Here is a 22,102-nt window from a genome sequence, read left to right on the forward strand (position 1 = left end):
TCTAACAACATATATATATATATATATATATATATATATATATATATATATATATATATATATATATATATATATATATATATATATATATATATACTCTTATCATCTTCTTAAAGTGATTAGTCTTCGTGGTCTTTAAAAAGAAAAGTTGAACAAAAGATATTGATGATTGTGTTGATCTCCTTAGTTGTCTGCTGGCAGCGGAGGTATCTTGGCTTGGTCTTGCTCGTACGTACGTCTGTTCGTCCGTCCGGAGAAGTTTATATCAAGATGTGATTTGAAACACTCACTATATGTTTTACAAATGAATTTACTGTCATTTTCATACAGAAGAATTTAAAGGTTAACATTAAGTAGCTTTGCTTTCAGAGCAAAAATATTTAAGACTGTGCGCCAACTTTCACTTTCACTTTGTCGGTTAGGGTCAGACAACATTTGTATTTATCAAGATAAGTTAACCGACTCTTTCTTCTTCCGTCCCGCATCTCACCCTTCCATTCTCTGTGTCAATATGGGACATATAGCAATTGTTATGAATGTGTACGTGCCTATATTAACAGCTCTCGGAAGGGTTTCCGAAGCATAGTTGTATCTGTAATCCCGAGATTTGTTTTCTTTTCGTTGTAGGTGTGACATTATTTTATTCTTTATAAATTACAGAGTTTCCACTTTCTTCTTTGTTGATTTTAAATACTTTTCCTTAGGCTATATCAGCATAAATAATAATATGTATTCGAAAACATTGTATCAAAGGTTTCAAATTCATGTTTGTGAGATTGTAAAATATTCAGTGTAAGGGATTGTCATATATTTGTTAGAAAGGTGCATCTAGTTATTAACCAAATGTAATATTTTTAGGAGTTTTTTATATATTTAATTTGAAGATATGTAACGCATCATATAGAGGCTACTTAATAATTTGAAATGGAATTTTCTTGGTTTAAAAGCATGCACGATGTCAGTCACTACGGCTGATTCAAAGACATGACAATAGTAAAACACTAGCAGTTAAAGGTCTTCGTTGACTAATAGTAGTGACATAGAACATATTTATTTTGAACAAAGGTTTAGCTGGTGGGAAGGAACTCTTAATAAAGTAATATTATTTATAACCTGTGCCTGCCTCTACTGAGATTTCTTTGTTTTCCATGAATACGCGGAAACAATAACACGTCATCAGCAAACACATTGTAACAAGCTCCTACACACCAATGAAAGTGTCCGTTTTATTAAGCGATAAGTGGCTGTACATGAAAGAGAAACTTTGATGGGTTCGTTCAAGCAGTATGAAGGACAATGTTAGGTCCAAAAGGGCTATTCGGAACTATCTCGGCTATTTCTGACAGACAATTTGTTTTGTTTTTTTTTGTTTTTTTTTTAATTCCTGCTGGTTAAGCATGTTTATGCATATTTACGAGAAACCGGGAAATCACTATACAAGTGGGCACGCGTGATAATGTTTTTTTCTTTGAATATATCGCCCGTGGCTTGGGACGATGTTTAACTTATATCTAGTTTGACAATAACAGTCAACGTGTATGTATGTGCGATTCATTTTATAACATAATTAAAACACTATTTTATTTCTCAGAACATCGTCATTTATTTTGATTTTGAAAAATAATGAAGATTTAAGAATTTGAAATCGAAACACCTTTAGATCCTTTATCGAAAATTACACGCCCCCTTCCAAAAAAAGCTTCAATACAAGAAAAACCAAACCAAAACAACGTATATGTAATATTTTTAGTAATGCAGACAAAACAACAACAACATACAATTATTTTGATTAATGCAAACACACACACTCACAACAACGTACATATAATATTTTGAGTAATGCAAACAAACAAACATACACAACAAAAACATACACATAATATTTTGAGAAATAACGGCGTTTCTGTCTACGTCACTTTATTAATTGCATCTTAACCTCGCATACAACAGTGAGTAAATTCTCACAGATTGTAGACCAAGGAAAGCATGTCTGGACGCCATCTTTCCTTTACTGAATGTATGTCTTTTTTGCTAGCCAATAGGGCATGACGTACGGTGGATATAATATCTAATGCTCTAGGTGAGTTAACGTTGTTTTGTGACTGGAGGTTAGACGATTATTGGTGGTACCATTCAAAGCTTATAACAGGTAAGTTTTGTTTGTAGGGTTTGTTGGGTCTGTGGAATGCTGCTATATGTACCCCAACTAACGATAGTCTCTCCAGTTATCAGGTCAGTTTAGTCCAAGAAACCGGGGTTGGGGGACGAAGGATTGTCACATATTGTGATTTCGAGTTTATTTATCAGCTAGATACAATATGAAGTGTATTCCTCTACACTAATTTTGCATAGGGAAAACGAGGTCATCATGTCGGTACGGGAACTAATAAGTACCCGGTTTGAAGAGTGTTTAACCTTTGTCTGTATAAGAGAAACAAATTCCTATCTAGAATGCTTTATTTTTAAATATAGGTAACTCACGTTCATTCAACATAGTAAGTATGAATATTTAGAACATACATGTCAAAGTGCCTTCAGTCGATTGAAGCAGACGACAAACAATGAAAGTTCTCTCTTGCAGACAGGGACCGTTCGTTCTTTGTAAACAGTGTATCTACTGTAAATTAAACTAAGATACATTTTTACTAACATGTACAATACACGAGAGTCTCTTCCAGGACGTGTTACATTTTGTGTTGACACAACGTAATATACGAGGCGCTGAATTAGTTTCACTGTTTTGTTTTTCATACGATTCACCGAAAAGCCTATATATTTTAATTCCATTCACACACTATCACCTCTTTTAAACCTAAACAAGTTGTCAGAAATATAGTACACTGACTTTAGCCTCTTCAAAACAGTACGAGATACGTAGATGTAGCGGTAAGTATATTTTCTCACAAAAATAAAACATTATTTTTAGCACATAAAACGTTTCTGTTACGAATTCAAATATTTAGTTATGAATCTCACGGATAGAGACCATATTTGCATCCTAGTCTTAATGGAATAAAGGGATACCTATATCAAAAAAGAACACGAATGTTACAACTGCACTAATAACTGCTATTCATGCGGATGCTACATGGGGGGGGGGGGGTCAGCATTATTGTAGCTTGTCAGATAAGTTTATATTTCATTTGCACTCCTAAACGGATATACAGTTAAGATGTTAATGTGGTTCTCTACCTACTTGCGTATCAGCCCTTCACTGTATACACATGAAGTGCTCAGTACAATAGGTTTCCGTTGAAAAGAATGTTCATTCACAATAGTCAATGTAAATTAGATGTAAAGGATAAATTTCCCAAAAAGGCAGGTTTATTCGTCTACTCATGCCATATCCCCACTTACCCCCCACGCGTTCGCTCGTCTGCACCCCCCCCCCCGCTTATAACTCTTAATGGCGTGCACAATTATATCCAACTACAATCACATTTCAGAATTCAAAATAGAATGTTTCTTTATTTAACGGTGTAGGAGGAGTTACTAGACAACAGAAACACACTCATGCTCACAGAGAGGATGGCTGAAAGCCTCCTCGTTTTGTTCTAGTTCTAACCTTAGGGTCAACGAGTACTACACATTTTTGCAAAATGTTCATATGTATGAATTTCTTTTTTTCCCGCCATCAATCACATATTTCTTTTACAAACGTTTTGCTGTAAAAGAAAATAATATTCACTTAAAATACCATATCATTTCTGTACTTTTATTTTAGCGTTGTCGTATCCCTATATAAGTGTGCTATAATTTTTTAAAACTATTTTTGTGTCGTCGCGTGAGTTAGCGTAAAAATAACTGTTCACTAGAAACAATCGATAGAGTTATTATTACTTTAGGACCGTAATGCAAGGCGAAAAACACCCCCCCCCCAACCCCACAAAAACAAAACAAAACAACAAACAAACAAACTCCGCAGAATATAAAAACAATCAAACGAGTCAAGCTCACTAGAACCTGCTAGATCATATCATTCACTGTGGCGTGACGGGTTGTTTTGCCACCACTGTGGTAGGTGTGTTATGGTTGGGGTGGGGTGCTCCAAATATTCAATTTAAATTATTGTAGAAGTCCCACCCAGGCCCGATTTTTTTGTGGAGACTTAAATTAGTGAAAGATAGATGTAAAGCTCCGAGCCCACAGTCAGCAATGCCGACGGTTAAATGACTGAATATACAAAAGAGTGAAATTCAACGAATAACAATTTAATAACATTTCAATAGTCAAGTGCTTCAAATTTCCCAAGTACTCTCCTTCCGCTCGACCCTGTGATAACCTGTTGCATCATTTGATTAGTAGTGTGAAATAGCTTTCCACCTGTCCTTGTATTCTACTCATCTGTGTATTCTTCTCTCCTATTTCTCCTATTCCTTCTTCTCTTCATCCCGACTTTCTCCAAATTCCTTTTCATCCTCGACTTTTCTATATTCCTCCTCCTTCTCCACTTTCTCCTCCTCGACTCTTTTTCCTCCTCCTCCTCGACTCTCTATCCACCGATTAGGCTTTTCGACTCCGACTGCTCTGCTAGTCTCACTTCCGTCTCTCCTCTTAGAGACTCGGGACTTAAATGAACCGGAAGTACTACCCCCCAAAAAGCTTCATGTGAAAACACAAGGATGGTACAATATTTTCCTTAGTCCTGTCATCTCACACTACACCCAGCCTATCATCAAATAACGGCTATTAAATTTCTTCGGTCACGCATTCATTCATATCGAAATACTCATACGTTCTTGTATGGTAAAACAACGTCGTAATAAAAGCACGGTATCAATTACTTCTCATACATACATCAATAAATTGCGTCACATCAGTACATATTCCTAATCCCATTATACTAAACCATATCACAGCAATAAGACGCATTTCTTTACATTACAACTCATACAGAGTACACAAATATTCAAATATCCATGCTTTGATATATCCATACATCCATATTAACTAATGTTACAAACTTCAACCACTTTCCGAATTCACAATTCAGGCATGCATAAATTCTAACATATCACATTAATAAATTCACTAGTTTACTACTAAGTAACCTAATAGCGAATTACAAAATTAATTCTGACCACTAGCTAACAATCTACATAATTCTCTACATAATACTCAAATACACCTGTAAATGAACACTACAAAGGTAATTATACGTACTAAACGATCCTAGTAATTAAGTATACATACTAGACATAATTACAATTACAATGCCGTAATATTCTGAAAAACATTCGAGCAAATAACTTACTGACCCTTACGGAGCTTTGTACTTCCGAAGAATCTTCTAAGTTTTACCGCCAAATTACGAGTGGTTTCCTCAGAGTAATCCTATATTGCGCAGCAATCTTCCTAGGCAAGACTAAAAATTTTCTTTTTAGTTAAAAGTTATAATTCGGATCGAAATTTTTATCACACCCTTCGTCTCAATTTCGATTGGATGTCGCTTTGACCCGATCCAATCAAACTTAGCGGACAATTTACTTCTTACTGTCTGTCCACGTGGGGACGGATTTAGAACACGCTCCGTTCCATCGCGGGTTCATCTAATCTTAGGACTAAGCTGTAACACATAGATGTGAAGTCGCTTGATCTAACGCTTGTGCCGATCCAAGATGTCGGGTCTTCTCTCTGGTCATGGTAACGTTGCGTAAGAAATTAACTCTATCCTGAGGCAATGTTTCGACATCAAACCTTGGTTTGTAATAATACCTTAGCTTGTACACGACTTACTAACTGGGGCAGAGCAAACGTGACATTCACATTACCATTTCAGAAGCAATATCTGTTGTTTTATCATATGTTTATGTAATTTTCCTGTTTATTTTACTATTTTCGTTATTTACAATAGTCTGTGCCTACCTACATAAGATCGACAACTACTCACGTATTAACGTTGAGAATACTGTGAAACCCTCAGTCCGTCCGTCCGTTAGTAACACTTGTTTCCTCTGGTGTTGGCGGCGTTGTCTTTATTAGATGCGACGGCGTCAACGTTAAGTTGCGTGTAAGTCCAGTTCTGAGAAACTATTGTATGCATAGTACTCGAGGTGGGCGAAATGCATTCATCGTTAGGGATCACAGACATCTCCAACAGATGTGATTATATTTAATTATTATCTTTTTGTCAAGGGCTTGTTGTTGGAAACTTTTGCCAGTTCAGAAACGAAATATTAAGTTTTTTTTTCTAGAAGTGCAACGTAATGCTATTAAATATAAGTTAATTGACATAAATTAGGTTAGTATCGGAATGTTTGCAATCATTTTTATTTCTGAACAATGTTACACGTATGACCTCATAGCATGCTGAGTGAAAAATTGAGAAGTTCAATGCCTTTCCAGTTTTCCTAAAGAGCAGATCACAGTGACCATACTTACATACAGCGCTGAATCTGCGTCAGGTGTTTACAATGTACGCTGGCCTGGCATGCGATACACAGCAGCCCGCGAAATTGTTGTTCCTGGATATACAGCATAACATGGCCCAACAATGAGGTGGTTTCAGTCCAAAATTCAATTTAAATCTAAATCCTAGTTTTCCACAGCCTACATAATGATCATCACGCGTTTGTGCGTGCGTATGTGCGAGGTCAAGTGCATCCGCTTGTAATGAAGCATGTATCGTCCTACTATATCGCTAGTTTTGGAACAGATTGACATTTGAAATAATTAGGTGTACACAATGAGCAAGTAGTGCATGATGGATTGTGGACTTTCCTTTTACGGCGGCGGAAGAGGGTTACGAGTAACTGTGTAATGCACAAGGGGTAGCAGGAAGAGGTCGGTTTGGGCCCACTTCACATTATAAGTGAAGGAGCATCAACGCTGGGAAATTGCAATTTGGTCCCACTATGCAAGATATTATGCTTAGTTAAGCAACAAAATTTATGTTATAACCTTTGAGCCTTTGATTGATGGGTTGAAGTGGGGGGTAGGTGAGTCGAGGTAGAGCTTAGCGGTCATGGTACCATAACATCAGGTAGGTGACAGGGTGACACACCAATTAGAGACGCGTGAGGTCTGTGGGATAAGGTCATCGACAGCATGAAGCGTAGGCAGGAAGACAGCGTGGGGAAGGATTCCTATGGCGACGAAGACCTTACCTTCATTTGTGACGAGGTTGATAACTATATCGAACCATTCAAAACCTTGAGACGACGTTTCCAGTGACAATCAACATTTACTTTACGCGTCTTGTAATGCATGGCCTCGTTCACCTTTTCCAAAGCCTTTATATATTCTAGGCGGCGAGAACCGGAAGCCCTTCCCTGGGTGTGTTCGTTTTCATATCATCGTCGGCACGTGAGGCCATGCCTTCTGGTCAGGCGTGGCGTCCGCATACGGGCCAAGTGGTATGTGGAACAATTTAAGCAATCCATGGCAGAACGGCTATTGGGGCATCAGTTCACCTAGGAACTATTGCTTTGTGAACTATAAGTTCAACCGACTTGCTGCAACACGGCAGTTTGACTCCAGCCGGACTCCACATGTGTCGTGCCAATGAATGACACCCAGGCAGCCCATCAATGTGCTGGTCGTGGTAGGGTATTTGTACGCGTCTGATGAGCTGGAAGGCGGGACATTCCGTAACAAGGGATCGTTGTGATTTCTGGATATGTACGTTATATTCGACCGATTGAAAATTCCTGCCCAACTCGTCATATATCACCTCGACATGTCCCCCGATTGGGTGGGTGATCGACCGACTCGTTGTGGATTCGTGCAAGAGGAGCTGAAGGTCGTACCGGAAGATACCAAGTTTTCTGCCAAGAGTATTTTCCTCCAGCTAAGTCAAGTTTGAGATCACACGGTATACGCCTGCCTATCGCGGAGATTTGAAGTATGTGGCTTTAACATTCAGAACAACCATACCCTGCATGTTGCAGATCTGTTGCCTCCCACTCGCAGGAGAATCAGTGAGAAAAACCTTCATCCAATGATGGTGAATCGTCTGCATTCCGACTTTGTCATGGCTCCTTGTGTTGGCACCTCAATCTCAAATGCTTAAGCCTTGAGTAGGAGCTCATAACTCTCAAAACTATATGTAGGTCTCCACCTGTGTTTGGACGTAACCAAAGGTTCGGGTCGTGATCGTTTCAAGAGCGATCCACGTATTGGTGTTCGGCTTGGAGTGGCTTGTCTTGGTCAGGCTGTACACCCCTATCTGTGGATTTTTGTATGTATGTCTGCGTTGGTGTGGAAAAAATTCATTCTCTGTGCGAGGCTCCTGATATATAGCTTATGCTGTAGAGCAGCCTTGAGCGACGGTCTCGCTTAATTCTTGGTCTTTTGGAACTCTGCACTGTCTCCTCGCAGGATAGAGTACATCTTAGCACAAAAAAGCTAGGATTGAGTTGATGTGTTGTTAAAGCCAATACACGTACATATGTGCATGCATACACTTCAATTTTTGAGAAAGCTTCAAAAACATCGAATATATCTCTATGAAATTTGGTATACAGAATTCGATTAGTTTTGAATATGTCCTCTTTGCTAGACAAAATTTGACTATTTCAGTATTTTTTAAATTTTCATCCATCTTGATTCATTTGCACCTTAGTTTTCAGAGCATCAGTTCAAAACTGTTCAATATATTTATATAAATAGTACTAAACATGTTGAATTAATTGTCCACATGTGTCTTTTGCTATTCGCAGCTCTTCGGTTTCAGTATATTTTCCGTTTGTCCATCCAGCAATTGATTATGCATACGCATTTGTTTTCTTGGCAAACGTCCATCTGTATATGATATCGTTTAGCACACTTTAGGTAAATGATATTGATGTTCCTTGTGCTATTCACAGTTCTCCAGTTTCAGATTTTAATCGTATTTGTTAGTTAGTCTGTTCATCATTACTCCACCATTCACATATTTATTCTTGAACACCCCCCCCCATAATAATAAATATCTGATGCGTCATTTGTCGTATATCTGAAAATTTCGACAAATTATTCGGTCTCCATGCAGACATTTAGGCTTGGTCGAGGATGTAGATGTCTTCGTATTCGTGAGATATTTGTTTAACCTGCATATGATACTGGGACAGAACTATCGCTACGTCCAATATATGTCTGCCTGCGTATACGTGTCACTTAACACTCAGCGGTGTTGACGGGAATCATCACCAAAGAGAAAGAAGTCTGGGCTAATTCCTCTCGGGGATTACCATTTATTTTTTGAAGACGTTTTAGAAGTTGGATTATCGCGTCTTTCCCTCTGTATATTACGGGAGATCTGGTTTATAGTTATTTCTGTAGGTGGAATCGACCTCTTATCTTTTACTAGCACGTTAAGGGCCTAGAGGTCATTATATATAACGTATTGTACGGCCATCTGATAAAGAGGTGATTTAAGTAAGGCTTGTTAGTTCCATGTTCTGGTAGAAAGATCTTTTGTGGTATTGAGCAAACACTGTCTCTTGAGAAGGTCGTTAAAAGGCGTTTAGGCATCGGCACATCAGCATTTTATGTTGTTCCTACTGCAATATATACCATCTAGGAAAGATACTTGGTCCGTATGTAGTGTTATCTATCATGATTGGTCAATACTAGAAGGTTAGCGGTCTTGTTCTTCACTTGATATTGGAGATGTCTATGGATAAAGCGCATTGTCCTATCGAAAGACGTTAACAACAGTGGAAGAGTTAAGGTTCTCAAGCATTGTGATGTATGATATCGTTACTGGAAACGTAAGCTTCTCAAATTTGACCCTAATATTTTATGTACTTGCTGCAAGTCTTGGGGTGGTGGTCATCAGTAAGATAGTGGACAGAAAGGATGGCCCATTCAGTACAACCATTAGTTTCTACGTTGATGACTTCCCTTTTGTGAATCCACTTGTGTGCGTGTCTTGTATGCCCTCTACCTCAAAACGAACGGCACTGTGAAACGCAGAGTTAAAAATCAGCTTATGAAAGTCATCAGCCAAAAGCGCCACTTCTGCTCGGCCGCCCGATAAGAAGGACGGTACGGAGATAGCTTCCCTTTCTGATATAGCCTTTTCTAGTTGTGCGTTAACGCTAGCGTTAAACTTGACACCTTTCCTTCCGATCGCCGGGGTCAGGATGTTGATCAATCCGGGGGTCATGGTCTTGAGTAACTTAGTGAGGTCAACTTCTAGAAAGTGACCTCATGGTATCACAGCTTGATGAGCGATGACGATTTTATCCTTTCCAGGACGACCGTCTTTCTATACGAGAGTGGGTAGATTGACTGAGTTGCTTCCTTGGCGGTCTTTAATCTGGATCGTCGATTCTTTGGTTGGCTGTCGTGCTTGTGCAATCACTACAGCCTCCAGCATATCATTGGATATGCTCTCACTAATCAGTCCTTCCCTGAACAGGGCGTTCATTCGCTCTATGCTTTGCACAACTAGGGTAGACAGTATGTTACTGTGCACTACCAATCTCTAAATGGAAACTTATGTTATTGTGCGCTACCAATCTCTAAATGGAAACTTGACTCTGCTTGCTCTTGGTTGTCCGCTAGAGCAGATGTGTGTGTGTGTGTGTGTGTGTGTGTGTGTGTGTGGCTATGTATGGAATGGTGTCTCTCTAAATGGTTGGCTGGTAGTTTAGACAGAGACATGCTCTTGCTCTAGAGTGGAGGTTGGTGGATATGCGCATATGTGATGAACGGCGAGCGTGCCTTCTGGCATGTCAAGAGTCAGATCTCGTCTCGTTTTCTCAGGGCGTGAACGGAACCTGAACGTTTAAGCATTTCTTTCCGCAGTGGCATCCGAGTGCACGTCGGAGTTCCTTTATGACCCATGGTTTATGATGGTATATCATAGAAACCTGAATCTCTAATTTGGGGATTTCGTGGTCAGCCACTTACTACCCATGATCTCGCTCATTTTCTACGGGGACGGAGACTCGGCTTGTTATGTTTTTTTATATGAGCCTAACCTATATTCTAGTATTTTTCGACTCCTCATTGACTGTATATTAAAATTCATTATCTTTTCATAGGCCTTTATCGGGTTTTTACTTGACATTTTATCATTGTATCAAAGGTATCAAACTGTGATTGCTATGTTACAATGACCGCCAGAGGCCAACCGAGACCCGCCTTCTCACCACGCAAAAACGTTTCTGATCCGAACGTTGGTACAAGAATAAAGAAAGTGCAGCCGAACCGCAGTTTACCAAAGTTGCTGCTCGGTGACTTAGCATACTGTGGTGAGAAATTGGGCCAAATCGGCATTTGGTTACTCACAGGAGCATGATCCCTATCTGCAGAGTTCTAATTTATTATATATATATATATATATATATATATATATATATATATATATATATATATATATATATATATATATATATATATATATATATATATATATATATATATATATATATATATATTCATATAATCTCTTGCAAATGTGTATTCTTGAGCACATGATTAATTTATTGTATTTTTCAGGACAATATGTTGTTAGAGATACTGGGTTCGTTGCTTGGTCTCTTCGTCGCAGTGTATATCAGCTTGAAAGTCTTCTTCCCCTGGGTCTTTTATGATGTGATCTATATACGAAGCCTCTTGAAGTTGCTAAGTGCGACAGGAAAGCTAATGCAGAATGGACTTTTCTTGATCGATGTTTTCGAGGAGAGAGTTCTGGAATGTCCCGATAAAATCTTCATCAGGTTCCAGGACCGCTCTTACACATATAGAGATATGAATGAACAGAGTAACCGAGTGGCACGGTCCGCTCTACAGGTATTTATCCTTAAGGTTTTCGATACTTAAAGTACAACCAATAGGTGGTTATATGTTACTTAAAACACTACTTTGTTTTTGTTTTTGTGGGGGTTTTGGGGTTGTTGGTGGTGTTGGTCTGAAGACACATCTGGCATATTATTGGCTATATTATGCCGAGTTAATGAGATTTTAAGTGCCTTTACAAACGACACATCCGGCTTGGTCCGGCGTTAAACCCCCGACTCTTGGATTACGAGTCAGACGCTCTACCAACTTAGCTATCGCGTCCCACAAGACGCTACTACGACACTCAGATATTCTGGGTCCTGCTTGTATTTATTGTCCCATATGCGTTAAAATAATACTTAAACATAGACATATCAGCTTCAACGATGGCAATTGTGTGTTTACCTTTTGAAAAACAAACAAGTAAAAACTGCCTTACATTTCAGACATGGAAATTAATCTTTGATAAAGAAATTTGACCAGACGCCGTTCGCGTCTATCCGAATTTATTTATTTTTAGTTCCTTGATAACAACGACAAACCCACTGTGATGCATTGCTGAATTTGAATTTATTTGTTTTCAGTGTCAAATAGTTTATCACGACAGATTAGGTCAACCACATCCGCTTACTTTAGTCACGTATATGTATATGATCAGTCTATGAAAGTGAGATGAATTGATCAAAATGGGGTGGGGGTGAGAGCGTCTTGTGCCAAAGAGTGAGCTTAATCTCCCAAACTTCGATTAGGGAGCAAGTTTTATATATAATAAATATAAAATGTACTTTTCCTACGTTAATACCGGATATATTTCAGCTCATTGTACAAAAACTATGTATTTTAACTCGTGGTTTAAAAATATAGAGAGAGAATCACGTGTGTTGCGTGCGGCATAATAAACAATTAAAGCGTTCAGTCTTTGTTACGGTAAACTTATGTTTAGTCTGCAGACAAGAACAATGCATCACTAATGATGTTTCAAACATTATAAACTATGCTTAAAGTGTTTACTTGATGCATATAAAAGGATGCGGTAAAATTCAAGGCAACGGGGTAAAGTTCAACAGGAGTTAAAATTAGAATTTAATGTAGGTGTGTGTGTGTGTGTGTGTGTGCGCGCGCGCGCGCGCGCCTGTGATAATTAAAACTTAACATTTAATACATGCGAAAATACTGATATTAGAACTGGGTACCGCCAACAGTTGAGTAAATTATGAATATTGTAGTCATTTATTTGCTGTGCATTATATATTATAGATTGGACTGAAGGCCGGCGATACTGTTGCTCTAATGATTTACAACGAGCCCGCTTTTATTTGGAGTTACCTAGGTAATGATCCCGTCATGTGCTCTCTCTTTCTCTTGTTCGTACGTGCGTATTTCATATTGCTAAATAGAAAAAGGCACGTGTTCTATTCTTTATTGATTTACTTAACACATATTAAATAGTATCAAGGCTAAATCTACGTTCTTGTTATGACGAAACAACGTAACACTGAATAGTAAATGAAGAGGTTTTGATGTCTACAAGTTGATTTACTGCAGGAGCTCCTAACATTTGTATTCTACATAAGGGATCCAAAAAGAGGTTAAATCGTGTAATTGCAGTTACTCAGGGATATATGGTTGCGTGTATTCAAGTAATCTCACCTCTGTTTGCGTGGGTTCGAGTCTCGGATTCGGCTAATGTGGGTATGTGAGAAAGCTTGCCAGTAGCTTCTCGTGGGTCGGTGGTTCTTTCCGGGGTTTTCCCGGGTTCTTCCTCCACCATTAATACTGGCCGCCATGTATAGCCTATCGTGTGCTGAAAAATGGCGTTAAACCCCACAACAACAACAACATAAAAGAGAACTAGTAGAGTGTTTACATAAACGATAGACACAGATAAAAGGGTACGTTCAGTAGAGTGTTTACATAAACGATAGACACAGATAAAAGGGTACGTTCAGTAGAGTGTTTACATAAACGATAGACACAGATAAAAGGGTACGTTCAGTAGAGTGTTTACATAAACGATAGGCATGTGAGATATGTCATCTTTAGATGATTCATCTTTCCACAATTGCTTCAGTACTAGTATCTCATGCATTATCTGCCCCTGTTACGTAACTTTCTCAGCTATCATTTACAATTCCTTACTGAGTCGTAACATTCATCATAAGTGCATTGTATGTGTGGTCAGGGCCGGCGCTACCATATAGGCAAACTAGGCAGCCGCGTAGGGCGCTGGTTTCAAGGGGGCGCATTTTTTAAAAAAATGTATTATTTATAAATTTTGAAATTAATATTTTCGGGGGGGGGGGGGCGCCAGAATCTAACCTTGCCTAGGGCGCCAGATAGTCTGGCCGGGTCTGGCGCCGGCCCTGTGTGTGGTCATGTTACATAACACTGGACAACAAATTTTTACAAAAGTCATGTTACTGAAATAAAATTAGTCAATTCTTATCAATTTTTATGTGCTGAACACGAATATGACAGTCAAATTGCAAAATTGGCTCTAGTTTTTTTGTAATCTGCAAGAAATTAATGTTTACATAACGAAATGCATTCCAATAGTAAAAGGTCAACTGTAATAGCCTACCTATAAAAAATCAAGTCATTGACTACATCTTAGATTTCTTCGCCTGTCTCTTGTACAGCTGTTCGGGAGCATCTCTGAGAGTGTCCAGCAGTAGTCAGCCAGCATTGTAGTGGACCATTTTCCCTGGTATCTTTGTTCCATTGTTGCGATATCTTGATGAAAACGTTCGCCGTGTTCATCACTAACAATACCACAGTTGCTAGGAAAGAAATCCAAATGGGAATGAAGGAAGTGAATCTTTAGAGACATATTGCAGCCAAGTTTCTTATACTTCATCAACATGTCTTCTACTAGTTCCTTATAGTTTTCTGCCCTAACATTTCCGAGGAAGTTTGTAGAAACTAGGCGAAAAGTATTCCATGCTTGTTTCACGTCACCTTCCAGCAAGTTGTTGAACCGGTCATCTTTGAAAAGCTCTCGAATCTGAGGACCCACAAAAACTCCCTCTTTAATCTTTGCTTCGCTGAGTCGAGGGAATTTTTCATGCAGGTATCGGAATGCTGGCAAAGTCCGGTCAATGGCTTTCACGAAGTTCTTCATCAAACCTAGTTTGATGTGAAGGGGTGGTAGCAAGATTTTCTGAGCCTCAACCAGAGCTGGGTGTTGGATATTCTTCTCTCCAATGGCTACATTCTGCCTGTGAGTCCATTCCTTCCTCATGTAGTGCATTTCCCTTGCTCGGCTATCCCACTCGCATAAGAAACACATGTATTTTGTATATCCTTGCTGCAGTCCCATTAAAAGGGCAACTACCTTCAAATCACCACAGAGGTGCCAGCTGTACTTGTTATACTCAATGGAATTCAGTAGCTGCCTTAAGTTATCGTATGTCTCTTTCATGTGGACAGCATACGCTACTGGAATAGATGGAAGAATGTTTCCATTGTGCAAAAGCACAGCCTTGAGACTCAGTTTCGAAGAGTCCACAAATAGTCTCCATTCTTGTGGGTCATGAGTGATTTTTAAAGCATTCATGAGGCCCTCAATATCGGAACAGAATATCAGATTACTTTCCTTTCTGAAGAAAGGCTCCAATTGCTGGTGGCGCTTTCGATATGCAGTAATTGTGACATCTTCTTCTAGAAGATTCCATTGTTGGAGTCTTGATCCTAGCAATTCTGCCTTGTTCTTTGATAAGTCCAAATCACAAATCAGGTCATTTAGTTCTTCCTGTGTTATTCTGTGTGGGGTTGATGATGCACCACAGTGAAAATCTGGATCACTGCATGCTGATGGACCAGGAGAAGAACAGGTCGACTCACCTTTGTCTTCGTCAGATGAATCAAGAGAATATTCTGCTGGAGGTTCTGGAATAGGAAGTCCCTCACCATGTGGAACTGGTCTCAATGCAGACGGAATGTTTGGGTAGACTATTCTCGACTTCTTTCGCTTCGTTATTCCGCCGGAAAGAGGAGGAACCAAGCAGAAGTAACAGTCATTTAGGTGGTTGCTTGGCTCTCTCCACACCATTGGGACTGCAGACGGCATTGATGACCTTTTGCAATTCAACCACTGTGAAAGCTGTGTTGTACATGTAGCACAGCATATATGCGGAGCCCAAGGCTTGTCTTGGTCACCAACCTTGCATCCGAAGTAAAGATGATATGCCTTCTTCACTTGAGAATTGATACTTTTCTTCTGGTTGGCAAATGTCACTTCCCCACAAATATAGCAAAAATTGTCCGCGGTATTAACACACTTTCGAGGCATTACTGTTCTTTATTGTACGTAAATGGATAAAATAATAAGTTTTATGTAACAGTAGCTTGAACTGTCTCGCACAACATCTAAAATATTTTAAATGCTGAACCTATCTGATTGGGCTTTATATAGTACACTGCTTACGTCAGCTTCAGCAGCCGCCTGGCATTAGTATAATAGGCCTACACATGTATAGTACACTGCTGACGTCAACTTACTTCAGCAGCCGCATGGCATTAGTATTGCATTGCATCAGAAAATGATGCAATCAACTGTGGATGATGTGAGCATGATGGTATTATGCAATGTTACATCATTATTCCGGATGTTGCTGCAGTCCTACTGGAGAAATTTACACAGTGAAACATAGAAAATGAGGTATATGAATATCTTCAAAACGAGAGCCAATACAAATTTTTCACGGTTATATTCGTGTTCGGCACACCAAAATACTACAGATTAGAGCCTTTTCAAGTCAGTAATGATTTCACTGTTGACCAGTGTAATCTTTAGACACCTGCTAAAAGGTCTACGTTTTCTAGGCTTTTCAAATTTTCTTTTATTTTTGGAGTTTGTAGTTTTATGAGTAGATGCACATGGAGTAAAAGTACAATGCAAGTTGTGTAAAGCCTTTGTCATAAAAAGTATAGTCCAAGTTGTGTAAAGCCTTTGTCATAAAAAGTATAGTCCAAGTTGTGTAAAGCCTTTGTCATAAAAAGTATAGTCCAAGTTGTGTAAAGCCTTTGTCATAAAAAGTATAGTCCAAGTTGTGTAAAGCCTTTGTCATAAAAAGTATAGTCCAAGTTGTGTAAAGCCTTTGTCATAAAGAGTATAGTCCAAGTTGTGTAAAGCCTTTGTCATAAAGAGTATAGTCCAAGTTGTGTAAAGCCTTTGTCATAAAAAGTATAGTCCAAGTTGTGTAAAGCCTTTGTCATAAAAATTATAGTCCAAGTTGTGTAAAGCCTTTGTCATAAAAAGTGTAGTCCAAGTTGTGTAAAGCCTTTGTCATAAAAAGTATAGTCCAAGTTGTGTAAAGCCTTTATCATAAAAAGTATAGTCCAAGTTGTGTAAAGCCTTTGTCATAAAAAGTATAGTCCAAGTTGTGTAAAGCCTTTGTCATAAAAAGTATAGTCCAAGTTGTGTAAAGCCTGTGTCATAAAAATTATAGTCCAAGTTGTGTAAAGCCTTTGTCATAAAAAGTATAGTCCAAGTTGTGTAAAGCCTTTGTCATAAAAAGTATAGTCCAAGTTGTGTAAAGCCTGTGTCATAAAAAGTATAGTCCAAGTTGTGTAAAGCCTTTGTTATAAAAAGTATAGTCCAAGTTGGTGTAAAGCCTTTGTCATAAAAAGTATAGTTCAAGTTGTGTAAAGCCTGTGTCATAAAAAGTATAGTCCAAGTTGTGTAAAGCCTTTGTCATAAAAAGTATAGTCCAAGTTGTGCAAAGCCTGTGTCATCAAACGCATTATCCCGGTTGAGTAAATCGTGTGTCATCAAATGCCTAATCCAGGTTTTATAACGCCTGTGTCGTCAAACGTATAATCCAAGTTGTGTTAAACCTGTGGCACCAAACGCATAAACCCAGTTTTGTAAATCCTTCGTCATCAAACGCATGATGCAGGTTGTGTTAAAAAGCATGTGTCATCAAACGCATATTCCAGGGCTTGTAAAGCCTGTGTCATCAAATGCACGATGCAGGTTGTGTAAAGCCTGTGTCGTCAAAAGCATGATGCAGGTTGTCATCGGACATTTTATCCCAGTCTTTCATTCAAGTAATTCAATATCTTTGCTCTTGTTTCATTAATCTCCTTTATTTTCTTTGATATTCCTCGATGCTGTCTACCATGATCAGCACATTTGATTGCTGTAGTAGTTGCTAGACCGCTAGCTATTGCTGTTCCATTCTATTTATGAATAACAAAGATTGATGATGCTGCTAAATATATCCTTCCTATCACATAAACAAAAGACTTATTGTCTTTACTTGTATTAGAATCTGCACACACAGAGAGAGAGAGAGAGAGAGAGAGAGAGAGAGAGGGAGTTGGTTCTACTTGTAAAGCGTGCCTATCTAGTCCCTAATATGAATGTCACAGGGTCCATCATGATACTCTTGTTATTGTTACTACTCCTGAATAAATGGTCGTATGAGCATGGGGTTTTCACCAAAATACTTCTAATAGTGTTTAAAAATTAATGCCAATCTGGCCGCTACAGCGATCATCACAGAAACCTTGTTATCACTACTCCTCCTGAATGGAAAATCATTTTACCATGAGGTTTTCACCAGAAGACTTCTCATGGCATCTAGTTGGTCTTCAATGAAAATGTTGCCTATCTGATATTAAATATAGCAGCTACAGTGACCATCTTATCACTACTAACACCCCCACCCTCACGGAATGAAAAGTAATCTTGGGATGGGCTTTTGACCAGAAGACGTTTTATGAGATACAGTTGGGGGCCATCTTGAAAATATTATTATTACTGTTGCTTCTAGATGGATGGTTGTATTAACGTGCTTTTTTGGTTTCTTTTATATGCTAAATATATTCTTTATGGTACCATTTAGACATTCAGTGTGACTGCACCAGTGGCTGTCTTGAAACTCTCGTTATAGGCTAGTAGTGAAGGGGGGTGGCTGTATACGGGCAATGGAAATCCCAGTTTTAAAGGTCGTAGAGCTATATACGGACAAAAATCCCTGGGGACAAGATTTATACCGAAAAAAGGTTGGAGCTGTATAGGGTTTAATATGGGGAAAATAGGAATGGAACAGGTAAGGTGACGTCACGGTACTGAAGATTGGTAACAATGTAGCAAAGAGTTGACCTCAATCGGGACCAAAGAGTGGAGGAAAAAATCCTAGAACGTTTGGCGGGACATAGACATATATAACATATACAACATACAGACATAGATCGATGAAGATCAATCTATCACATAAACGACTATACCACCGACTAAATAATTTAGGCAAGAAAGCAAATCTTTTCGAGGCATATGAGCGGTCCTGATAAGGACATTTAGGTTCTTCTTCTATTTTCTCCAGTTCTTTTACCATTTCCTCGTTTTCTCAATAATTCCTTTCATCATCATCATCATCATCATCATCATCATCATCATCTTCTTCTTCTTCTTCTTTCCCTTCTCTGTCATCCAATCAGGATGTCCCATGGATATAAACTTCTCCTGCACTTTCATCCAGTTTTTGTTCAGACTTTCAAACTCCTCTTTTTTCTTCCTGTTATCTTTGTCCTTTCTTTTTTTTTATCCAAGTTATCATTTATCTTCTTCACCTCCTCTTTCAGTACCTTTTTCATCATTTCTTCATTTTTCTTTAGTTTATTTAACCCCCACTTTACAAAAGACCACTCTGTCAAATTCAGTATGTCTTCTAAAAGGCACCTGACATTGATGACACAGTAAAGTTTCTCCTTCAATGTTCCCACTCTCACATATGTTGGCTGAATGAAGCCTCTTAATTTTTTCACTTCCTCCTCTATCATGCCTTTTACCAGATCTCTGGCTACTTTCAGACTGGTCACAAAGTATAGGCTACCGTGAAACTTCCATTCATCTTCACGCTTTTCAACCACATAGGCTCCATCTACCATCCATTACCAACTTTCTTTCAAGTTTTTATATAAATCCATCTTCGTATCTGTTGACTAGTCAACGCTGAGGTAGTCAGACTGACAAACGCTTTCACTTTATATGTGTGAAGCACGGACGTGAAGGAAAACTTCCTTTACACTCACTTCACCTATTATTTAATATACACATAGGGGAAGAGGAAAAAGCAAACCCCAAATATACTATCCACACAAAAGTACGCGAACTCGTACAAACCCCAAAATCTACTATCCACACAAAATCTACTATCCACACAAAATATGCTATCAAAAAGCAACAATGTCTACAATCACGGAAAGCAGAAAAAAACACACTTTACTATCCACACAAACGTACGCGAATGCTTATTAACCCAAAATATACTATCAATAAACCACAATATATACTATCCACACACGGGAAGGAGAAATAACCACACACTTTACTATCCACACAAACGTACGCGAACGCTTACAAGCACATTTTCTACTATCCCCCACCCCACAATCACATCAGTAAAGGAGCGAGTGTTTATTATCACACTATTCCACATACGCAAATTGGCAACTTGAATATTCTCTTTTCTAGAGATTTGGGTAGCCTTGAGAAGGGCTGTTATTTTTAAAACCTCCCTATGTACCTGGTTAATGGTGACACCTCCCAGGCCTGGCACCACAGATACAACGACGACTCCAATCGTTGTTCCAATTCTCAGTTGTTCTTGGCAGCGCAGATGGGGGTTGAGTGGCTTCACTATCCCACTCTTCCGTTTGAGGGATAGTGAAGATTTGTTCCCTTCTCCCATGCCACACTCTTGGATGCTGTGGCCCCCTTATTTCATTTTCCCAGTTTTCCGTCTGGGGGATCACGATTCTTGATACTGGTGGCAGAGCTTGTGGCTGTGGTTGACGTGACTGTGGTACTGGTACTGGCTGTTGTGGCATCCTCACCTCGGGCTTCACCTCACACAATGGTCTCAGCATGAGGTGAGGTAGGATCCTTTCCTCCTTTTCTTTCTTTTTCTTCTCCTCCTTTTCTTCTTCAATCCTGGCACTTTCCTGGATTGCCTCCATGCCCAGTTCGTCCAGGAGGCGTCTGTATACACCAGGTGCATTTGGAGTTCAAGCAATTCGCTTACCCTGCTCATCTCTTCTTTAATTTGTCTCGTTGACAATGGGTAGCCAAACGCACGAGCGTTCTCTTTATATTTGTGAAAAATGGAGGTGAAGGAAACATCCCCCCCGACACCAAATTAACAATACCCATATCATAATTATCAATCATATGGAACGCGCGGACATAAAAGAAACACTCATTCACTTTTTTACTTGCAAACGCTAGCTACAAACAAAAACACAAATACTATTTGACGGAAACGAAGTGCTGGTAGACACACGTATAACAATGTCAAACAAACGAAGTGCTTATAGACACACTTCTATTTTTTAACTTGCTAACATACAGTTGGCAATTGAATTAGTATCTCTTTTCTAGAGTATTGGGGTAGCCCTGAAAAGGGCTGTTTTTTTGTGGACGGAGAGTTCTGGCAACTTTTTCTGGTCTAAGATTGCGTCCCTGTCCGGCGACAGGCTTTCCCACAGGATAGGGTCTGCTTCTTCGGAAAGAGAAGAACTCTTTCCTGTCTACACGGCAGTCAACAAAACCTCTGCCTGGTTCCTGCTGCTGCTGTTGCTGCTGTTATCTCTGCTCTCTCTGCTTCTGAGGTCGCGCTATACAGTTTCGCATTTTCCATAGGGTTAGGATTTTAAAGAAAAAGAACTTCCCCGGCTTTCCTCACTGGTTATACTGGCTATTTAAAACAGACCTTGTATATCTTGGGTATAATTAAAAGAACTTTTAATTCCCTTTATTTTGGTGTATGATTGATGGGTGTACTATGGGTTATAGAGTATACAGCTTGGCCGTACTTCAAATGTGCACCTTTCAAAAAAGTGCTAGCTCTACTTGGTCATTTTCACTTCCTGAACTTCAGAGGTAAATTGTATAAAAAAGAGTCGATAACTTTTTTTAACATTTTATATATTTGGTAATTCATTCATTGCACTTTCAGAAGCTGGTATTGTCTAGTCTGGCAAAATTCAGTTTCCCTATTTTAATAGCTGCTATGTATAGTGTACTTTAGACTAATTCAGGCTGATTTTTTAACACAAGGGAGCAGTCATTTTAGTTAGCAGTGTGCTTAAATCATGTAAAATTTCCAAAAGTACAATATCCAAAGAAATATCATCCACATTACATTACTGTAGCATATAGGTATGCCAACATTCTCTCCATTGTGCATGTTTTAAATGCAAACTACTTCACCTTACATACGTCACTCTCTCTAAAGTACATATTAATTGGTGAGCGCCCCCTGAAGTCTATACCTCTCCGTTCATTCTTCTTTCTCTTTCTTGATTTCCTCTCTGAAGAGCTCTTCTATCAGGTCTTCGGTCACTTTCAACATTCTGACATTCTCTATCTCTTCAGGTTTGG

General features: G+C 38.9%; 1 protein-coding gene across 1 annotated transcript in view; it reads left to right on the forward strand.

Moving 5' to 3' along the window:
* The first annotated feature begins 2,184 nt into the window (after positions 1-2,184).
* The window catches only part of LOC149801611 (long-chain fatty acid transport protein 2-like), a 76,174-nt gene continuing 56,256 nt past the window's right edge, over positions 2,185-22,102 (forward strand). The window contains exons 1-3 of the mRNA XM_089955870.1: positions 2,185-2,232; positions 11,431-11,724; positions 12,970-13,042. Coding sequence (XP_089811996.1) covers positions 11,437-11,724; positions 12,970-13,042 — 361 coding nt within the window. The 5' untranslated portion in view covers positions 2,185-2,232; positions 11,431-11,436. The remainder of the gene's footprint in view (positions 2,233-11,430; positions 11,725-12,969; positions 13,043-22,102) is intronic.

Source organism: Sinohyriopsis cumingii, chromosome 4, assembly GCF_028554795.1.
Source record: "Sinohyriopsis cumingii isolate HCF-2022 chromosome 4, ASM2855479v2, whole genome shotgun sequence".
Lineage (NCBI taxonomy): Eukaryota > Metazoa > Mollusca > Bivalvia > Unionida > Unionidae > Sinohyriopsis > Sinohyriopsis cumingii.